Genomic DNA, 22183 nt, shown 5'->3' with positions numbered 1-22183 from the left:
AGGAATAAACAGAAGGGAGGAGATCGTATTAAATGCATAATGGGAAGCTACTGGATCATGATGCCTTATAATGGATGCAGTGTTTAGCTGTTGTTCGACTTTGTCTCTGCTGGGTACCCTCTCAGATGTGCTTAGCTGGTGTTATTATATTGTCTCGCTGGATGTGATGCTTATTGTCAGTCTGAACAAAACAACTTCATGTGGGCTCTACAAAGACCTATTTTACTTTTGCTTGAGAATTGTATACCTATAATAAATATAAATACCAGCCCATATTAAAAGTAGTTTTAATAAAGATTGCATAAAGGTACGAAATAAAGCACCTTCTGTCGCATACTTAGAAAACAAGAGATTTGTATTAACAGGAGAAAATAGCAATTACTATAAAAATGACTCTACAGTCTCATAATAGCAATGTAAATGTCTTAACTGATCTAAAAGACTTAACATAATTTTAAATTACAATAATTTTACATTCTCCGTTTTTATATACAACCCTATTACAGTCAAATGTATTATAATAACAATGTTCTTATTAAGATTAAGTGGCTGAATTATTCTCAGCCCTTTATAGTATAAAGCAACAGCATTTCTAGCTCTTAAAAAAAGGTTTCACTTTTAGCATTTGATATCTACAATGTCGGCCATAAAACACTCTAGGGTTCGGGATTTTTGTTGTTGTTGTTCAATGAGGACCTGTGTCCATTTCACAAATTAGACAAGACAGCAATATTTCAGTTCCTCATTTTGCATAACGATGAGTTTACTGGTCCATGTATTCTGGAAGAACAAGATAATTCTCGAATGTCTGTTATTAGCTTGTGGGGTGGGGAGCTAACCAGCCCTTCTGCTCCAATGAATATTTCAGTTCCTAAGGCCTCCACCATATGAACAGTACATACCTATTACTAAGACTTGATTAAAGCTGTATTGGAAGCCTCTCGGACATATTTCTCATAAACTACACTTGTAGCATACACTCAAATATTAATCTGGTCTGCTTTCCTTTCCCATTCCGGGGAATGTTGCGTGAACTAAGACAGGAAGTTCCATCTCCTTTCTATAAAGAGCTCTATATGAGATCTCCCAGGGTTTGATCTTGCCAGGTGCTGAGTGTCAGTAAAATAACAAAGGCCTGTAGCCATAGGCACTATGCAGATACTTAACACAATTTGCACAGCAATTATTTTCGAGATTGGTGCAAAACCTGAGTGTGACCAAGCATACTAGAGATTTCAACCTGCGCTGGGTTGCTGTCCATTCAAATGGCAGGCATATAATCCGACAGTTGGGAGATTTGTCTGCTCGTGTTATATAATGGAATTGCTTTTTTAAAAAAATAAATAAAAATTCAAAACGAACATTTGAAACACTTATGCATGGGTACTGCAATGTCTTTTTCAGAGAAGTAAGGAGATTCAGTATCTCCTAAAATCCAGAGTTCAAAGGAACGACCAAGCATGCCCATAGAAGCTGAATGAGAAAACCATGTAGAACATTCATATTTAATTTCTTTATCTCCATTAAGGACTTGTCCACCGATGTCTTTAAAATAATGTGATTTCTATGAAAGGCCAATCTGAAATACTCTCTCACTTTCCACTTCTGAAACATCACTTAACTTTTCTAAGTGCAAAGTTGGGGGCGGATGAGTGCCAGCTTATTTCCTGATTATTAGTATTTGATATAGAATTATTCTATTTATTCAGTTCAACAACCCACACTATTCTTCATGATCCCTCTAGATATGAAAATGATGTGAGTAACCCATGCCCTCTTACTGCTAAACCTCTATTATTTCATTAATCTATATGTACCATTACAAGAGTATTACCACCTTAACACATATAGTTACCCTAATAATCCGCTGCAATTCCAAGGTCACCTTTTGGATGGTAAATCTAGATTGATAAAATATCACCAGAAAGTTAAACCCCACATCCGTCTGTACTGTAGTTTTAGCATAAAACGTTGGCAAGGGGAACAAGCTATACCATAGTACAGCAAAGTAAACAAGCTACACTTCTTAAATATTACTTAGCTGCAATTATTATGGTTGAAAATAATATTATAATCTAATGATTACTGACTCCAAAGAGTATAAAGTTGTGCACTAAGCTCGCTGTTTTTTGCATTGTTCACAGTTCAACCCTATTCATGTCTACTCAGAAGCAGGACAATGAATTCAGTAAGATTTTCCCCAGGTAACTGTTCATAGAACTGCAGCCTTAATTGTGTATGATATGTAACATCATAATTGCAGGAATTATGCATCTTTGCTAGTCTATTTGACCGACATACTTTATCAATTCCTTTTTCTGATCAATAATGTGAAAATATTTGATTTTTTCAGGTAACAGATTTCCATAAACTGCAAAACAATGTTTTAAGCATTGCCATTTCATTTTTTTAAAAAATAAATAAATTCTTCAACATTCCTGCTGCATTAAGGGACAAACAACATCCCAGATAGAGAGATAGAAAGTCTTTAATATGTATTATCTAACTCTCCAGTTGGATAATATTCCCATTCTCCAGAGTTTTAGAACCAGTATCAATATGTCGTTTAAAAATCACCAAACATTAGGACTGAGCCCATAAGGAGCTTTCCCTCAAATTGTGGGGATGGGGAAGATTTAGGGGCAAAAAAAGGTGAAATAGGGATTTTTCTTTTCTTTTCTTGCCACTACTTTCAGCTTCATGCCAGTGGGTCCTCCGAGGATACTAGCTGCCAATTTACTCAGTGCTCCTGGAACAATGTTACCTTTTCACAAATAATTGTTTTATGAGGAATTGGGATCAAGAAATGCCTACTTGAAGAAAAAAAAACAACTTCATGATATCTGTGTCAGTTTGGGGGGCATTTTGAGGGGGACAGAATGGTGGCTGGAAAATAGGTGACTGCCAAGAAATCACAGTAAGTTTCATCCTCATCTCCCCAAAACAGTTGAAAAGTCCATCTCCCCAGCCTGCGAAATTGGCAGCCGTCTCAATTCAGCCCTGATAAACACATTATCTAATGTGTCTCATTCACTTTGGGAAAGGTGGGTGATATCGGTTTTTAGCACAGCCCTAGGATGTATTTCCCTTAGTAGTGACAGAGACTCCGGTGCTTAAACCAAGTTTAAGCTCCTTTGGGAAAGCAGTGCTGGCCTGTCTATATGGTCCAGGAGCAGACAGGAGTGAAAGCTGCCACTCCAAGGTCGGCTCCTGAATGCCCGCCCCCAGGCCACCATGGATTGGCTGAAATTCAAACCAGGTCTGACAGGGACCAGTGTTGCTCCACGGCAGCCAGGAATAGAGCTAATAGGAAGGTGGCGGTGCTCTGGTCGGTCCCAGAGTCATTGCAACAGGATCCAACCACCATCCACCCTTGAACCGGGTAAGCGGCCATTCTCAGCTCCTTTGGGATGACAGATTCTGTTATAAACAGTAGCAGCCTAGCTTTTTGCCTTTGATTGGTCAACAGAACAGTACCATCTGCTTGCTGTACTTCAGGTTGTGGCTTCACCATCTCTTACTTCAGGCTCCCAAGTTGGTATACCCATCTCCAAATCTTGAGTCATGTATGGTTGCCCTTGGGCCCAACACAGCCCCGACAGCAGTCCACTGGTTTTTTTTTTTGGGATACAACCAGTGCTTTTTCCCCAGGGGTTATTCAAGGGTTTGCAGAACCGGCACCTCTTTTTTTCATTGTTAAAATGTGTGGCACTTACTGTAACAACTTCCTGGTGAACTTCTATTTGTCTAGAAAAAAGCACTGGGTACAATACTGGTGTATAATTGCAAGGAAACACATCTGCAGCATTATTAGTAAATAAATATGAATCAGTGGATTGGGTCCAGACTGGGTCACACTGAGAGCAGATCCATTGAAATCAGTAAAACTGAAGTTAGTCTTAATGGAGTCCTACAAATTTCAGTGGCATGACCAAGTCTAGATCTTATCCATTGCAAAATGTCAGCTGTGAAATATCAGTGTTACTGTGATCACTTCCAACCAAAGATATGCTTTTCACCAGAGCTTCTTTTCAGGGGGAACTCACAGGAACTCAGTTCTCGCACCTCTCCGGTGGGTTGTGGCATGTCTCAGGTGCCATTCTAAGAAAACAAGGGAGGTGACTTCTGGAACCTCTTTTTCTATAAAAATAGCACTGCTTTTCACTCTATTGCTCATCTGTGTTGTATGCACACACCTAAACTATATATTCCCAGGGAGGTTCTCTCAACAACAGCTGACTCCTTTCTTTTTCCAGTTGAGCTGAGCAACAACATAAATACGTTTCATAATTTTCTTAGCACCAATGAAGTCGAAACAAAACAAAACAGCAGCACCCTAACTATGCAGTCTTTTCCGTGCTATACATCATCTCCATCATCTGAACTGAAGCTACTTCTTCTGCTGCTTCCTTTGGACACAGCAGGAGACACAGAGGATAACAGTGGATCTGTCCCAAATGGTGATATTGTATCGTCCAGTAATATGTCATCCAACCTCTGCTCTTTCAAAGCGGCACTGAAAGACAAATCTGTAAAGTGCGAGAGTGGATCCGAAAAGGCTGCAGAGGCATCACCAAGGTCAGAGTGTTGCTCGTGGACCACAGCAAGATGTTGAGAATAGTCTACTGAATTCTCTTCTTGATAGACCTGCTGTTTCATGACATGGGATGCTAAGTCCACCGTGCTGATTGTAGGCATGATTGGCAGGCCATGAGCTCGTGCTTGTATTTCTAGTTCCTGTGGTTTAAGACAATAATTTTTAGAACATCACTGTAAAAGGTGAGTTGATTTTGTTTCCGTAAACCAGAATGGGGAAACTGTGGCCTACCAGATGTCATTGGAATCAAACTCCCATCAGCCCCAGTCAACATGGCCAATGGTCAGGGATAATTAGAAGTGTACTCCAACAATATTTGGAATATCACAGAGGTTCCCTTCCCTGTTGTATTCTGAGATGTGGTAATGAGGGAATTGAAAGCTACATCTGAAATAATTCTGAAATCTATTTTGACAGTATGTTTAAAATGTGCAATATTCATACTGCTGACACTCGTTGTACAGCATGTTGTTTTTTAGTAGCATAACAGTGATGTTCACACATCATACTAAACCAGGCTTCCACAACCTGATGCCCTACAGGTGTTTTGAACTAAACCCACCATCATCCTTGACCACTGGACATGTTTGCTGGGGCTGATAGAAGCTTGAGTCCTATATCATCTGGCAGCTACCAGGTAGGGCAAAATTGCACTAGAACACAGTAGGTTGTGAAGCTGGCTTGTTTAATGAGCCAGAGTTTGCTTTAAACCACAAACTCTGCTTCTTGCATAATGGCAATCCAGGATACTGTGGAAGTGAAACTACACACTGACAAAATCCTTCTTCCCCCCTTCTTTGAGGACAGGTGAACACACAAGGCTGTTCAGGCTTGTAAATGTTACACTGAACTATGGTTAGCATGATAGGGGCATGTGGACATTGTGATTAACTATGGTTGATTGTGATGGTAATGAGCCTGGGAGAACTAGAAGGAGGATACTGGAAAACCTCGGGGTTTTTTGCTAACCACTGTTTAGTGTTATGTCCAAATTTCAACAAACCTTGGTTAGTGTTAACTGTAGCTTACAGAAATTAACCTACTACAAACCATGGCTTATTAGTTAATGCATTTCAATAAACTATATTTAGTTTAACTACAATTCAGACATAAAGCTAACATATAATTAATTGGAAATGGAAGTAAAATGTTCTGATCTCCTCCTCACAGTCGTGGCAGAGGAGAAAAGGAAAACAGTGGGTGCAGAATCCTAAGACTCATTCTCATTATGACGAGTCAGAGTTTATTGATATGTTTGAAAACTGGCAATATCATGGGCATTTTCAAAGCATAAAAGAGTATATTGAAGACTTCAGTGTTTAAATAATTTTTTCAATATACCAAGTTGTTGAAAGGAGTAGCACGGCTACGCACAATGGACATCTATTTACATTGTGGCTCAATCCACCCAAAGTTAAGCATTTTAAATTCCATTATTTCAGTGAGAAAATTACAATGTAATCATAGATATTTAACCATCTACTATGACCTGTTAAACTCAGCAGGGCTTACTAATATGTCTACTCAGAGGTAAGTCGCATAGAGTTCCGTGGGCTTACTCCAAGGTGTGAGTACAAGATTGTAACCTTTAATTTCTCATTTAAATCAATGGCTCCTAAGAATGACTAATTGTGACTGGATCAACGGTTGGATGCATGATCCAGCCAAACCTAAGCCCTTTGGAGTCGCCTTGATTTTAATGGGAGAGTTAAGCATATGCTTAATCTCCCCCACTGAAATCAGCAGCTTAATTTTCGATGGATTGTGCCCTGCATTAAGTACTTAGAAGTGACGAGAAAATCCTGCCAGCGTTTCTACTTGCTAATTATCTACCAAAATTCAGGAATGCTATCTAGAAGCACACCAGATACCTTACCCAATTAAATATGTTATAAATCATGTGCGCTCTGCTACAGAAAGCCGCGGAAAGATGATGTGTGCCTTAATTTAACGTGGCACAACATACCCCAAGGTAACACAATGTCACGGGCATTTTTCAAAGTGCTATGCAATATCCTGGAGTCTTGAGTGTTCAAATACTATTTTCAACAAACAAATGAAATAAGGAGTGGTTTTCCCCCGTCCCCACCTTCAATACTGTGGATTTTACCTAGGTCCGATATACACAAAGGGCAGAATGTCCTTACAGTCTTCCCCTCTAAACCACAGCAATATACACCGTTGTGCGGCTAGCCCTACAAGTACTGCTGCACAAATTAAATACTGCAATCAGTAAGATTTTTCAGCATTGTTCTGTTAAAGCACTATGGATGATTGGGAAGATACTGCAAGACACAATTTGATGATGGAGAAGCGGGGAGGGGGGAGAAAGGAAACTCGACCCCTAACGGGTCCATCCCGATACAAACCTGAATTCGAAGCAAAAGCCTCCTATTGGCCTGTTCTAATTTCTTCTGTCTATGCTCTAATTCTCTGCCTCTTTGTTGTTCTTTTTGTAACCACTTGATATACTCCACCGATGCTTTTAAAATAGTTCCTTTGTTCCAGCGCATATCACTGCAGAAAGTGGAGATAACCTTTTCACAATTGTGCATGTCAGCAAAATTCATAAGAACGTACAAAATCTTTTACATTAATATGAAATAATGATTTACATGACCATTATTCACTCTTAGATATTATTGCTTCTGAATGGAAATTTTAATAGAATAGTTAAGAAGCCCTTATATAGTAAAATTAATCCCAGAATGAAAATAAGTGTCAAAAGAAAGTAATAAAGTGACTTTTTGTGTGTGGAAGAGCTAAATGCAATATCATGATTCTACCATTACAGTTTTTATATTTTTAGTGAAAATTGCTTTTATTATTAACTCCAAGATTAAAATCTATGTGCAGTATTTCTACATTAATGAACTAGGAAACATACATTACTGAGAGTTTAAGCCTAAATTTTTAAAGATCATTTCAAATATACTTCTCTTTTTTCCTGACTTTCTAATGAGGATGCTTTTATGCTTATTGGAATAATAATAAAAAAGGCTCAGTTTTGATCCCTACTGCTGATGATACACAGAAACCATAGTTTAGCAACTATTATGTCATATTACAAAACCTGTGTGATTAATGCAAACTAAAACAAACTTCTCAATATACCGTATGAACACCTATTGCCTTGTATTGCATTGCACATTCATGCTGAAGCAGTTTAAGAGGAGTTACCAACAACTGCAATTGTACAATTGCAATCACACAGAGTTGCATGCATCAAGGTGTATATTTGAAGTGGTGACATAAGGAAAGACAGACACTTTGTAGAGTTGAGAGGGCACCTTGCCCAGATCACGTCTCATAGGGTGTCACAGAAGCTATGTTAGTTTCTGCCAGCTTATACACTTTCACAACTGTACAGATCTTTAGGACCAAGGTGCCAATATAATTGGTCCTGAGTAACGAGCTGCTTCTTCTTACAAGGAGGTTTGGCAAAACAATGCAAATAAACAGTGTGGTCATTCCCTCAAAACATCTGGGTTGAATCAACAAGTATAGGGATTTTCATATGAGGGCCAGTGAAGCCAAACTGGGTATACTGCTCCTGGCTTAAGCTGTGATCTATACCCTAGCGACCTGGAATTTCTGTCTTTCTGGAAGTTGCATGTTTTTATCAGTCTATCCCCTCCTCTCCCAATCTCAGTGATTCAAATAGAGCCAATGTCAAGTTTAGTTAGGTCTGGATTGCAACAAAGAGAAGCCAACCAGGTGATATCCAACTACCGTAAGTCATACATAGAATAAAACCACTAAGATAAAGGTGCTTAATTTACATAGGTCTGTAAACGATATTGCATTTAGCTCTTCCACACACAAAAAGTCACTTTATTACTTTCTTTTGACACTTATTTTCATTCTGGAATTAATTTTTACTATATAAGGGCTTCTTAACTATTCTATTAATAGTGGGTTTACTCTGCATATGACTTAGTTGGCTATCACCCATTGTAATTTACCGTATTTTTTGCTCTATAAGACTCACTTTTTCCCTCCTAAAAAGTAAGGGGAATAGTGTGTGCGTCTTATGGAGCGAATGCAGGCTGCGCAGCTATCACAGAAGCCAGAACAGCAAGAGGGATTGCTGCTTTCACTGCACAGCGATCCCTCTTGCTGTTCTGGCTTCTGAGATTCAGAATATTTTTTTTTCTTGTTTTCCTCCTCCAAAAACTAGGTGCGTCTTGTGGTCTGGTGCGTCTTATAGAGCGAAAAATACGATATATGCTATGTTGTACACTATGCTGCATTACTATTCAGGGAATCTTTTCCGGGATTTATATGAACAGCGGTAGTTAACAGCGCTGTGGGGTTGCCTTACTTGCCTGTCCTCCCTCTGGTTGAGTAGCCGCTGCATACAAGGACAGAGAGAGGCAAGGTTGGTGCACTGTAAATATATATATATATATATATATATATATATATATATATATATATATATATATATATATATGGCCTATGACTGCACTAAGTTTATCGCTGGTGAGTTCATTCAATGCAGCTTGTCACATCAACCATATACTTATGTTAGTCTCACATAGCTTTGTATTGTTATAAAAATCCTTAATTTAATCAAATATTTCTTAGCTCTTGGAAGGGGGAAATGTGTCAAAGAGATATTCCACCCCAATATCATGTGGAGCTGTCTGCGCGAGAAAATGAAAGGCATAATGTTTGTATAAATAAGCAGCTACATGATTGCATCACAATCATAATACCGCATACCATTTAGGCTTAGTGGAGTGGCATTAGAACTCCAAAGATGAAAGCATAGGCAGTAAATAATAAACTGAGCAGTTAATTCTAATGCCGCTTTAGGCTTTTAAAATCATGCTATTTACAGCAGTGTTTTGCCAAACCCCCTCTTGTAGGAAGCAGAGGTTTACAGCTCACTCGGTACCAGTTGTGAAGTGCACAGGAAGGCATTTGCAATTGGGGGGGGCCTTCAATCAGGGTTCCCCTTATCTTTTTTCTGAACTAAAAAGCCCCAGAGAATTTTGGTTGTACTTTTGGACACTTTTTCCAGTTCTACGATGTCCTTTTTCTGATATGACAACCAGAACTGCACTCAGTATTCTAAGTGTGATCGCACTATGGACTTTTAAAAGGTGTTATGATATTGGCATTTTTGAAAAATCAATCCTTTTCTAAATTTTCCCTAATGTAGAATGCTTCTTTATCATAGCTGCCACAAACTGGGCCAATGCTTTCATTGGATTATCCACCATGACCCCAATATCTCCTTCCTTGTCAATCACCTTCACCATGCAAGGTTAAGGGGTGGCAGAAGGATGACACACAGCTCACTTTATAATTAACTTAAAATGAACTGCAGTTGGCATTTATTGCTGATTCATCCAGTTTGGAAAGTTCCTTTTGGAACTCTTTATATTCCCCTTTTGTTTTTACCACTCTGAATAATTTGGTGTCGTCACCAAAACACGCACCTGATGGCTCACTCCAAATCATTTATGAATTACTAAACCATCACCCATCCCAATACAGATCACTGGGTAAAGGTAAAAGGGTAAAGGACCCCCGGATTGTTAAGTCCAGTCAAAGGCAACTATGGGGTTGCTGCACTCATTTTGCTTTCAGGCCGAGGGAGCCGCTGTTTGTCCACAGACAGCGTTTTGGGTATTTGGCCGGCATGAATAAACCGCTTCTGGCACAATGGAACACCGTGACAGAAGCCAAAGCGCATGGGAACGCCGTTTACCTACCCGCCACAGCGGTACCTATTTATCTACTTGCACTGGTGTGCTTTTGAACTGCTAGGTTGGCAGGAGCTGGGACAGAGCAACGGGAGCTCACCCCGTCACAGGGATTCGAACTGCTGACCTTCTGATCGGCAAGCCCAAGAGGCTCAGTGGTTTAGACCACAGCACCACCTGCGCCCCCAGTTCTTCCATTTGTCTGCTGTGAGAACTGTCTATTTATTCCTACTCTTCCTGTTTCTCCTTGTCCAGTTAGTTTCAAAATTTCAACTTAAAACTCTTTCTGCCAACATGTTCAAATTCAAATAAAAGAAATGGGGCAACTATCCAAAAAAGTCCCCCCCCAAGTTAAAAATAGGCCCTTTTGTAATCCTATTTACCGCAATAATTTTAAGAAGATTTCTCAGAATTTGGGGGGGGGGGGGGAGTGTGTGAAGCCCATGAAACCATAAAGCATTTTTGTTATTTCAAAGCAGAGAGAAGCAGCACAGGTTTTTCACTGCAATGCGCTCTATGTGGGGCTGCCTTTGAAGGTGACCCGGAAACTACAATTAATCCAGAATGCGGCAGCTAGACTGGTGACTGGGAGCGGACACTGAGACCACATAACACCGATCTTGAAAAACCTACATTGGCTCCCAGTATGTTTCCGAGCACAATTCAAAGTGTTGGTGCTGTCCTTTAAAGCGCTAAATGGCCTCAGCCCAGTATACCTGAAGGAGCATCTCCACCCCCATCGTTCTGCCCAGACACTGAGGTCCAGCGCCAAGGGCCTTCTGGCGGTTCCCTCACTGCGAGAAGTGAAGTTACAGGGAACCAGGCAGACAGCTTTCTCGGTAGTCAAGACAGTACCAGACACCATAGAACCAGGGCTTTTTTTGAACTGGAGCTCGCTTCCAGCACCTCTCAGATGGACACCATATAAAAACAGCCCTGCATAGCATATACATGTCAGATCATGGGGATTCTGCCATAATGCTATAAGTATTGCATGTGAACCTGAAGAATTATGTAGGGAAAAGGGAGGTGGATCTGAATTAATCAAATATCAACAATTCCGCAGACGTCTGCAAGGAGAACAATGATGTGAAACCAAACTGTCCAAGTTAACCTTGACATCTAGCAAATCTATTTCATCTTCAGCCCCTTTCATTATATTTAAGCAGTAGAAACAATGACAGAAATGACAGCCGAACTCACGGATCATTAGACTTTGGGATAAGTGTACCAAGCTCCTTGATCCGGTAATTAATGTTGTACCGTCTTCTTCTTTCAACTATGAAAACAAGAGGTTGTAATAATAGCAGCATGTAACAGAACGGATGTAATTCATCAGCAGGCAGTGAAATGCTGTGCCTCTTTCGAAACATCACAACGCCACCCTCTTTGTAACATCTGAAAATACTCAATCCATGATAACAAAGGGGAGGGGTGCTAGTTCAGCCATGCTGGAGCCAGGAGGTTCAGTCAAGAGGTCACTGCTTGCTCTCAGACTACAATTGTGGCATCGAATGTCCGCCATACACCCAGCCTCCACATCTGGGCACTCTCAACCTAGATCTAATTACTAATTAGGAGAGCAAGTTAAATATTTTGACTCCTCTTCCTAGACCACGCCCTCAAAAAGTGGGAAGTCTTGGCTTGGCTTCCCAAGCATCCATCTCTGGCAAGACAGCCCCAAAGTATTCCTCCTCCTGGCCAACCCAACTGCAGACATTATTATAATTAACGCTATATATTCATCCCGCAAAGGTTCCCTCAAGTTGAGGGGCACCATTCTCAGAAACTGAACCATTCCTCTTATGATGAACTCAACCAAATCAATGAAAAGGAGATCGAAGTACTGTAACTCTCTGACCCGGACAGAATGACACAATAGGTGAAAAGCCAATGTGACCAATGGCCAAGCACACATCTATATCTTATATCTATACAGTGGTACCTCGGGTAAAGTACTTAATTCATTCCGGAGGTCCATACTTAACCTTTAACTGTTCTTAACCTGAAGCAGCACTTTAGCTAATGGGGCCTCCTGCTGCTGCCGTGCCGCCGGAGCACGATTTCTGTTCTCATCCTGAAGCAAAGTTCTTAACCTGAAGCACTATTTCTGGGTTAGCGGAGTCTGTAACCTGAAGCGTATGTAACCCGAGGTACCACTGTACTCAAGAACCACTGCCCTAACCAGCTATAGTCTGCAGTTGCATCTGTCCTGGTTTTGCTAACTGAGAGTCAAATTACACATGTCATTTGGGCATAAAAGTGGGGTAGAAATGAACGAATAATAATAATAATAATAATAATAATAATGATAATAATAATAATAATATGGCATTAGTCATATAGCTCTGCTTTTAAGTGCAAGGTTCTTTTGCTTTCTAGCGAACAGCCAGGGCGGGAGAGCAAATCCAGGAATGGCAGATGGCGTTCCCTTCTGGCTTTGATCAAGATCAAAGCCAGTTAATCTGCAAGCCTGGCTTGGGCCAGCTTCATCAACATCCCTGGGCTCAAGAGGCCTCTCTCAGTCCTGCCAGTTGAGAACCTCGCAGCTGGAAATGCAAGTGATTGAACTTTGGACATTTTGCATGCAACGCATAGCTACCACCACCCTTCAGTAGGCAAGGCTATGGTTTCTCCCATAGGTAAACATGCTATTTCAGTGCAGGCAAAACATTATATATGTAAGACAACATTCTGGGTGTCAGGAATGAGGCTGATCTCCCTTTACGCATGTGCATTTTTGTACTGTGTCTGCTTCGCACATAAAGGAACCCAAGTACAGTGGTACCTCAGGTTAAGTACTTAATTCGTTCCAGAGGTCCATACTTAACCTGAAACTGTTCTTAACCTGAAGCACCACTTTAGCTAATGGGGCCTCCCGCTGCTGCCGCGCCGCCGGAGCACGATTTCTGTTCTCATCCTGAAGCAAAGTTCTTAACCTGAGGTAATATTTCTGGGTTAGCAGAGTCTGTAACCTGAAGTGTATGTAACCTGAAGCGTATGTAACCCAAGGTACCACTGTATATCCTTCAGCATTAGCAGGTACTTCCCCACCCTGTACAACCTACAGACAACAGTTCATGTAAATATACTCACTGAGATTATGGTTATCCTTTTTTTGCCTCTCCTTTGCCATTGCTCGAGTATCTGTTTCTGACAGAAAGCAAAAACTGTTTAAACAGTCATTGGGTCACAGTTCCAGAAATTGCTCTGTGTAACAACAGGACCTTTTAATTGCACAACTTTTTCAGGCAAGCCTTCAAGCAATTTTATGTACTCCCAGATTTACCGACGATGATTGTACCGCTTCCTGCAGTTTGTCAGTTGCTGTTTACAGCATGTGTTGCCATTCTATGTGTGCCAGGGATTTTTTTTATATAGCCATCATGCATTTTTAATTTTTAGAAACTGAAAAAGAAGATCATGGCATTTAGCAATTTTCTAATTTTCTGTACTTTACCATGGGGAGGGTAAGCACCCAGAGTGAATTTGAGTTTCCCTTCCCATCATGCAAGAAATAATCAGATTTCTTAAATAGTCATATTGGGGAAGGGGGAGAGGAAACCCCCCTCTTTGTTCCTTTTGCATTGCACTGATAACACTGTACACAGTTGTTAGCATTCTTTGGATTAAATGAATGTAACTTTTAAAGTTGTTAATCCATTAATACGGATTTTCCATGAATAGATGTATTGTGAACCTTTAAGAGAGTCATTTGTGGCAACTTGGAACAAATTTTAATGGACGGTAACTTATTTATACCATCGATCAGAAGCCCAAATGTGCCCGAATCTGCTATGTTTCCTACAGTAATTGGGTTTATTAGCAGCGTTATATCCAGAAAGATCGCTGCTTTGAAGCTCACCCAGCTAGACAGAACTAAGAAATAACTCATCTTTGGGAACATTCTGTCCTGAGGAAGCAGGACAAGACCTTTGCAAGGCCTGACCAAGGCCTTGCAAAATCAATGAGGAAATGTAAAGTTCAGGGCAGTTTGGAAAAACAAAATTAAAGTATTAACTTGTTTTGCTCCAGCTTTATCCCTCAAAACATGCATTTCGAAGGGCTCAGAAGGCAATAAAAGACATCTGGTGTAGTTCTGTCTCTGAAGATAAAAGGACAAACGTAGGTGTGATTATAGGTACGAATGATTATGCTTGGTCTTTGTATGCTGGATAGCAGCCACAGGAGGGGCAGATCCAAATCAGGAACTTAGTGTGAGTAGACAGGGAGTTTAAAACCACATCCCCATCACATTCAATCCAGCTGCCCCCACGTGGTGCCTACTTAGTAAAAACCAAGTGAGCAAGGGCCAATCAACTGATGTTGGAGACCAAAGTGGGGATAAAGAGAAGAGTCAGTTTTAGACTATTGCTGCCTGAACAAGGCAGAGGGCCATCTCGGTAGTGGTGCCTGCCCTGTGGAACACCCTCCCATCAGATGTCAAGGAAATAAACAACTATCTGACTTTTAGAAGACATCTGAAGGCAGCCCTGTTTAGGGAAGTTTTTAATGGTCAATGTTTTATTGTGCTTTTAATATTCTGTTGGGAGCCACCCAGAGTGGCTGGGGAAACCCTCCAAAATCCTGAGAAAATCTCCCTGGAAACTAGCTGTGATGGGGGGTGGGGTTGCCAAAAGATTTACTTCAAGATTCTGCCCATGTGGTGGACAAGGGACTATTGTAAAGAGCAGGTGTGCAAAATATGGACTGAGGTAAAACAACTGGAATAGAAAGAAAGTAGCTGAGGCAGGAATAAAGTCAGACCTCAGAAGAGCATGGCAGGATGAGTTGTGTTGTCACTCCAAAGTTTAAAAGTCCCTGTGCTGGACAATGTGAGATATTGCCTATCATATACAAGGCCATAAGGTAGTCAAGGTAAAGGGACCCCTGACTGTTAGGTCCAGTCACGAATGACTCTGGGGTCGCGGCGCTCATCTTGCTTTACTGGCCGAGGGAGCCGGCTTACAGCTTCCGGGTCATGTGGCCAGCATGACTAAGCTGCTTCTGGCAAACCAGAGCAGCACACGGAAACACCATTTACCTTCCCACCAGAGCGGTACTTATTTATCTACTTGCACTTTGACGTGCTTTCGAACTGCTAGGTTGGCAGGAGCAGGGACCGAGCAACGGGAGCTCACCCCGTTGTGGGGATTCGAACCACCGACCTTCTGATCGGCAAGCCCTAGGCTCTGTGGTTTAATGTGGTTTATTAGTAGCAGCTAATAAATCCTTTATAGGTCAACATCTGAAAATGAATCAAATAAGTCAAAACATCAAGGGCATATGATATTTAATAGTACATGTATTCTGCAAAAATTGCTCTTATAGATTATTGGACCCAACTATAGATTATTAGACAGTCATTCAAAACCAAGGGGAGATAATGCGGTGTCTTCCAGATGTGGCTGGATTGCACCCCCCATCAGCCCCAGCCAGTATGGCCAATGGTGGGGGATGATGGAAATAACATCTGGTGGGCACCCAACTCACCCCCCTCTAAAGTATGAAGTGGTCAAAGCTAGTGCAGAGCTAAAGGTGGGTGGCAAACTGTGTGTGCATAACTGAGGGAACATTGAAGGAGCCAAAAGTTGCTGCAGGGCATCTTCCAGTGGCTGCTGGCTGACCGATGACATTTCTCCAAGAGTCTTAGCTAGCTTTCAGCCAGAGTTCACCAAAGCGCAGTTCTGGCACCTCTCAGGTGGGCACCATTGTGGACCAGCACTCCCCCTACCCGCTTCTTGCTTTTACTCACTTCTGAGAAGCCCAAAACAAACGTTTCAAGTCAAAACAGAAGCTGGCCAGTGTCTACACTTTTGTATTTATAGACATGACTCCAGCTAGCTCCTAGCTGTGATTGGTCAAGCTACAGGACAATGCCAATTCATATTTCCTTTTCTTCAATCTGCCTTCCGTGTAGCAGCGGTGGGCTTTAAGCTTTCCAGCCAGGCCTCTACATGTGTGCATTTGATGATTTCCTTCTACCGGTCCACAATAGAAAATGTCCTTTCATACTGCATCATGGTGTGGTACGCTGGTTTGACATCAACTGATAGGAAGTGTCTACAGTGGGTGGTGAATACAGCACAAGATATAATGGGCTGTCCCATGAATCCGCTGGATGACATCGCGGAAGAACGTTGCCTCAGGAGAGTGAGAAAAATTATCAGGGATGATTCACACCCTGGCCGGCACTTTCTTGATCTCCTGCCCTCGGGCACAAGATATAGAAGCATGATTAGTCGCACAACAGGGTAAAGAACAGCTTCTATCCGTGGGCTGTTAGGCTGCTGAATGAAAAGATAACAACAGGGCAACTGACTTTTGGGTTTGGTGTGTGTGTGTCAGTAAACGAGGGGAATTAAGACTAAGAGAGCTGAGTGAGGGTTGCTCGTGTAATCTCACTGTATACAAGTTGTACAAGTGACAATAAAGTATTTCAATTTCAGTTTGCACGAGATCCTTTCTGAGCTGCCCTAGCCAAACACCTGAATCTAAGATAACGGGGAGTGGGGGCACATTTATTTGACCTGCACCAGAACCAGGGGCAACCCCCAAACTAGCTAGGGAGACAGCTTGCCATAGGTTTTAGCACTTCTGCGGGGGTGTGGGGGTGTGAACGCAGCTGCTGTCAAGCTGGCATCTGTTCAGGGCTGCCCCGAGTCACCTGATGACTTACTATAACAGCTTCCTGGTGAGTTCTGACACCTATTTCTCTTGAATAAAAGCACTGGCTAGGATCATGCAGAATGGACTTCTGTGGGGTGGGAGAAAGGCTGGTACTGTTATTTTCAAAATGATAAGCCTGTGCCAACATCTCAGCGTTATATTACCTGTGATTTCCCTTTTAACAGGCAAATTAGATGGGCAGGATGCATTCGTGAGGCCCATATTAGCAGCTGGCATTCCTTGGTCACTGTTGTATATATCCAAAATGCTACTTGAAAGCTGTGGGGGAAATAGAGGGATAGGGAGAGAGAGAGAGAGAGAGAGAGTCAGAAAAGTTAGGGGTGAGTGAATCAGAATAAATTCATGATTTGTAAGGTGAAAGGCATATGCAGACACTTAAGAACAAAATTCCTTTTCAGATGCGTATTCATGTCTTAATCGCAGCGGGAGGTAGAAAATATGCATCTAAAGGCAGACTTTGCCCTTATCTTGTATAAAACAAAATTAAATGTTAAGGGTCAAAGACTGCCATTGTTCCATATTGAGAAACTTGAGTGAGGCTGGTGTGCGTTTCATATGCAGAATGATGCCTGGTTATGGCCCCTGATGTCCGATTTTGAATTAATGCCATAGCATATTTTCCAATAACAGGATTACTGCAACTACACTTCGAATATGAGTTAAGTTGAAAGGAAGAATAACCTTGCTGGTCTTACCTGAGACCTGAGCGGATTTGTAACTATCTCCCTGAACTCAAAATTCATTTCTCAGTTTGTTGATACTTTGCGGAAAGGAAGAGGCACTGTGGTACAAAACTCCTTAAAATGGGTTTGGGGGCCATGTTGTGGACAACTGCCTTAAAATGGTACTGTGCTAGATGAGAAAAATCATTCTGCACCTGCCATATATGCCTAGATGTTAGCACTGTTGTTCATTAATTTCTTATGTGTAACGAGAAATATGCAAAAAAAAGTGAATTTGCTTTATAATAATAAATTTTATTTATACCCCGCCCTCCCCAGCCAAGACCGGGTTCAGGGCGGCTAACACCTGATATAAAAACAAATTGATTGAAATACAACTTACAAACAAGATTAAAACACAACATTAAAACATTAAAATACAGCCTCATTTCAATGGAAACTCAAATCAAAAACTTTTTTGGGGATGAAAACGTCTAGTCTTCACCAAGGCTAACTTTCCAGACTGGTCCTACATGGGCCAGAAAAGAGCCAGGGAAGTCCCCAAACAGGAGTTCCATCATAGGAGGAGAAAGGAAAAAAGAAGAGGGGAAGGGAATCAAATTGATTCCAAGCCGAAGGCCAGGTGGAACAACAGGCCCTGCGGAAAGAAATCAGATCCTGCAGTGCCCTGGTCTCATGAGACAGAGCGTTCCACCAGGCTGGAGCCAGAGTTGAAAAGGCCCTGGCTCTGGTTGAGGCTAATCTGACTTCCTTAGGGCCCGGGACCTCTAGGGTGTTGCTATTTATGGACCTTAAGGTCCTCCATGGGGCATACCAGGAGGGCGGTCCCGTAGGTACGAGGATCCTAGGCCGTGAAGGGCTTTAAAGGTCAAAACCAGCACCTTAAATCTGACCCTGTACTCCACCGGGAGCCAGTGCAGCTGGAACAGCACTGGGTGAATATGCTCCCAATGGCAGAGACCCCGTGAGGAGCCTCATAAAAATACAAAATGTGAGCACAAAATATGTAACAGAAGCAAGACCAAGAACAAAAACAAGCCAATAACCCTAGATAACCAAACATCTAGAACCAGACATTTCCTTGGCTACATATCCAACAGTAACTGAAGATGTGAAGAACTTTCATTGTGCAATATCTTCTCCTATCAAAACTGGAGCACGGCACCTAATTTCAAAGACGTGCTTTGGCCATAACTTTTCTCTATTTTGCGATAATGAGCACAGAAACAAGGAGGCAGATCTCACAGACGTGGCCCAAATGGAAAGGAAAAAAGCAGGGGTGTGAGAAGAACATAGCAAGAACAACTTCCTTCAGGAAAGGAAATAGTGGAAATCTATTGAAGTGGTCTTTAAGAACCCAAACGTATTTGAGCAGTGTCATTATTCTAATGCTTCATCCTGGCTCCAGTCAAACAGACGATTTCTCTTTCATTTCAAGATCTTTTTTAGTATTTCCACTTTATATTCGAAAGTTTATTTTATTTCTATACTGGTGGGCTTCTCCATGACCCGATAAGAGCATCAAGAACAAATGAAACCCGGTTAGACTTGCTGTGGCCTAATGATTATTGACTTATGATGTGGAAGCCTTCATTTTCACTGGTGGCACTAGTGTTATAGAAAGTACTCTTTGCTGAAATATGAGCGGTCTCATCTGTACTGGCATACCACTGGTTCCCTTGAAGAGGCACTTGCTCCCACATCTTTTCAACCTGACTATCCTGCTTTAATTGTTGTGTTGTTTTAATGCACATTTCAATTATGTACATGTATATTTTAATTCTCCTGTAATTGGTTTTTATGTCAGGAGCTTGTCCTACACTCGAGTAGGACCCTGGCAGAGACACATGCCCGACTAGCATGTTCTCTCCCTCCTGGTCTATCGTTCGGGAGCTTCTAAAGCTTTCTTCAGCCCGAACATCACACCGACCGATGCCAACAGACACCAGCACACTTAGGGATCAACAGAGTCTTCGTAGCTTACATAACAGACCTCAGCAACTCAGCATTTTGGCTAATCAACTTTATTTACATATAAACACACACGGAGCACTGCAGCATGGCTCCCTCTCTCTCTAGCATCAGATAGCAGAGAGAAAGAACAAAGGACAATAGTCCCACTTCACGGAACACAGTAACACAAACATCCTGTCTCTGTCACTCCCCACTCTGTGGAGTCAAAACATACATCGTCATGTGACAGACAACAATCCCATGACTGCAATCACGGTGCAGAAATTCTAACAGTAATCTGCTGAGAAGCCTATTTTAGCATTAAGAGGTGTATAAATGTTAATTATTATAATAACATTGCACGAGATACACAGGAGTCACACAACTGTTGCACGCCACCTGTATGTAACAGTACCACAGTACTGTAACTCTACCCTCTTTTTCTGTCAGTTGCTTGCTCCATATAAACACAAAGATATGGGCAACTGGCAGTTCTTCCCAACTATTCTTACTAATGGGATGTAGAATAAAAGTCTTCAGCTATCGCCGAACTGAAGCAACTACCACTGCTTAAACTGTAACCAGCAAGTGCCAATTGGAAGCCTTGTGTGTCTTTATCCTGTCACTTCCAGAAAATTCTCATATCTTTTTATGTCTTCATAGAGATAGGTTTTAAAGAATGTTCAGAATTCTTATTCAAGAGCAAGCTGTGTTTAATATGTAGGATTTGAAAGCTAAGCACATTTCCAGCTTAAGCACCTTTATTTTATTCCTGAGTAGTAAGACAAAATGTATTCTTCTCATCATAATTTTCATATATATATATTCTAGTTCTGTCGTCTTTCCGATCATCCTTTAACTGAATGGTGACAATTAAATTGACATGCACATTGTAGACTACACTGGCTTGCTATTTGCTTGAAACTGAAGTATCTACAGGATCCTTAATTGAAGATCTTAACAAAATAGATGATTCGTAGTTATTTAGATTGCTTCCTCAATGTCCTCTGAGATGAATAAGCATCACCTACAAGTCTTTATACAAGCGAATCCTACTAGGTTTTGTTGGGGGGTGGGAATAGGAAATTACAGATATTAATAAAATTTTGTGGTTTTTTTGTGAATGAATAAAGAATATACCCAAAACATTTAAGCAGCTCAAATATTTAATCCCCTTTCCACATGCATAGTGAGAATGTAAAATGAGGAGCAGGGCTGTATGCATCAGCTCTAATGTCCATGTGGTCACAGAACATCTGAAAGAGGACTCTATGTGCACACCTATATGCAGGCGGGCTCCTTTTTGAGACGCCATCATGCAGAGTGGAGCTGGCAGATTCAATTACATTTACTCTTTGGCTATGTAAGTGCAGAGGAATGAGTAGACATAATGAGCTCTTAGTCAAGCCGCTGTGTGTCAAGTTTCAGTTTAGTTAATCGCTTCCTCTAACCATGGAATCTCCTAGCATAGTAAAAGTGCATCTCTTTTTTTTCCTTGTGGGACTCGAAGGGAGCTTCCAAACCGTCACTATTTTCACATCTGCCAAAGGGACTGGCCAGGTCTTCCAGACCTAGGAATCTCAATTTTCAAAACACATGCCTTCTTATTAGGGATGGAGGAGCAATTTAAAGCAGAATCTATCAAATTTGCACTTCTGAAACAATGTGCAAACTGAAACACAGCTATCCTTTCAAATTTGCATTTATCTGAATTTTGCAATGCAGTTCTCCAACTGTTTTCCAAAAAACGGGGGGGTTGAGCATAAAAATAAAAATGGCAATGAAAATGGCACAAAAAGGCAATGTATTAGGTAGCTTTGTTTACAAAAATGCAAACAGCATATAAGAATATGCTTGTTGGGAGAAATTCACACTAAAATGCTGGTGAGAGGTCATGAGGATTTTTGAACTGCAAATTGCTGCAGAATGTGGAGAACTGATGTTAAGATTGGAAACATGAGAAACTGAGAGGTCCAAAACTGACAGATCCTACTTCTTATACAACTACTTGGTGGGGAGTCAATTTGCATCAGCACATAACTTGTAGATGCACCATCTTCTGCATTCTTACTTCTCATATTCCAAAGCTGATCTCATCCTCCGGCATATGAAAGGGTTCTGGGGCTGAGCTCTGGTGATCACCATCTCAAACCAAGCCCAGCTGTAGAAAATTCTTTGTGTCAGTTCTAATCAGGCAGTCACTGTGGCAAGCCCACATCCTATTTATTTTAGGCCTTTAAAACAAAAAAAAAGCAACACATACATATTGTCTGTTTTTAAAATGCAAAAAAAATAAATAAATAAGGGAAACCAGCTTCCTGGTTTGCATCGGAAAGGACCGACATCTGTGAAAAAGATGATATGCAAGCAAAGGGGCAGCAACTGAAAAAGATATATGAACTTAGAACACAGAACATGGGATGCATCAGACCACTGGTCCATCTCGTAGTATTGTCAACATTGACTGGTAGTAGTACCAGACAGGAATCTTTTACAGGAAACTACCTGTTGGTAGTTTCACCACCCTCAGGTGGGGCCTTGGC

The 22183-nt window shown here is 41.3% G+C and overlaps 1 protein-coding gene across 3 annotated transcripts in view; it reads right to left on the bottom strand.

Moving 5' to 3' along the window:
- Nucleotides 1–270: 270 nt before the first annotated feature.
- The window catches only part of TFEC (transcription factor EC), a 134814-nt gene continuing 112901 nt past the window's right edge, over nt 271–22183 (bottom strand). For 2 of the 3 annotated variants that reach the window (XM_083574670.1, XM_083574668.1), the window contains exons 4-8: nt 17148–17262; nt 13411–13467; nt 11518–11593; nt 6967–7114; nt 271–4737 (exon numbers count right to left, since the gene is read on the bottom strand). In XM_083574670.1, coding sequence (XP_083430796.1) covers nt 4360–4737; nt 6967–7114; nt 11518–11593; nt 13411–13467; nt 17148–17262 — 774 coding nt within the window. In that variant the 3' untranslated portion in view covers nt 271–4359. The remainder of the gene's footprint in view (nt 4738–6966; nt 7115–11517; nt 11594–13410; nt 13468–17147; nt 17263–22183) is intronic. The other variant, XM_083574669.1, reaches the window with a different exon arrangement.

The sequence above is a fragment of the Podarcis filfolensis genome (assembly GCF_964270895.1).
Source record: "Podarcis filfolensis genome assembly, chromosome: 10".
NCBI classification, from domain to species: domain Eukaryota; kingdom Metazoa; phylum Chordata; class Lepidosauria; order Squamata; family Lacertidae; genus Podarcis; species Podarcis filfolensis.
This window is presented reverse-complemented; position numbering and strand designations above follow the sequence as displayed.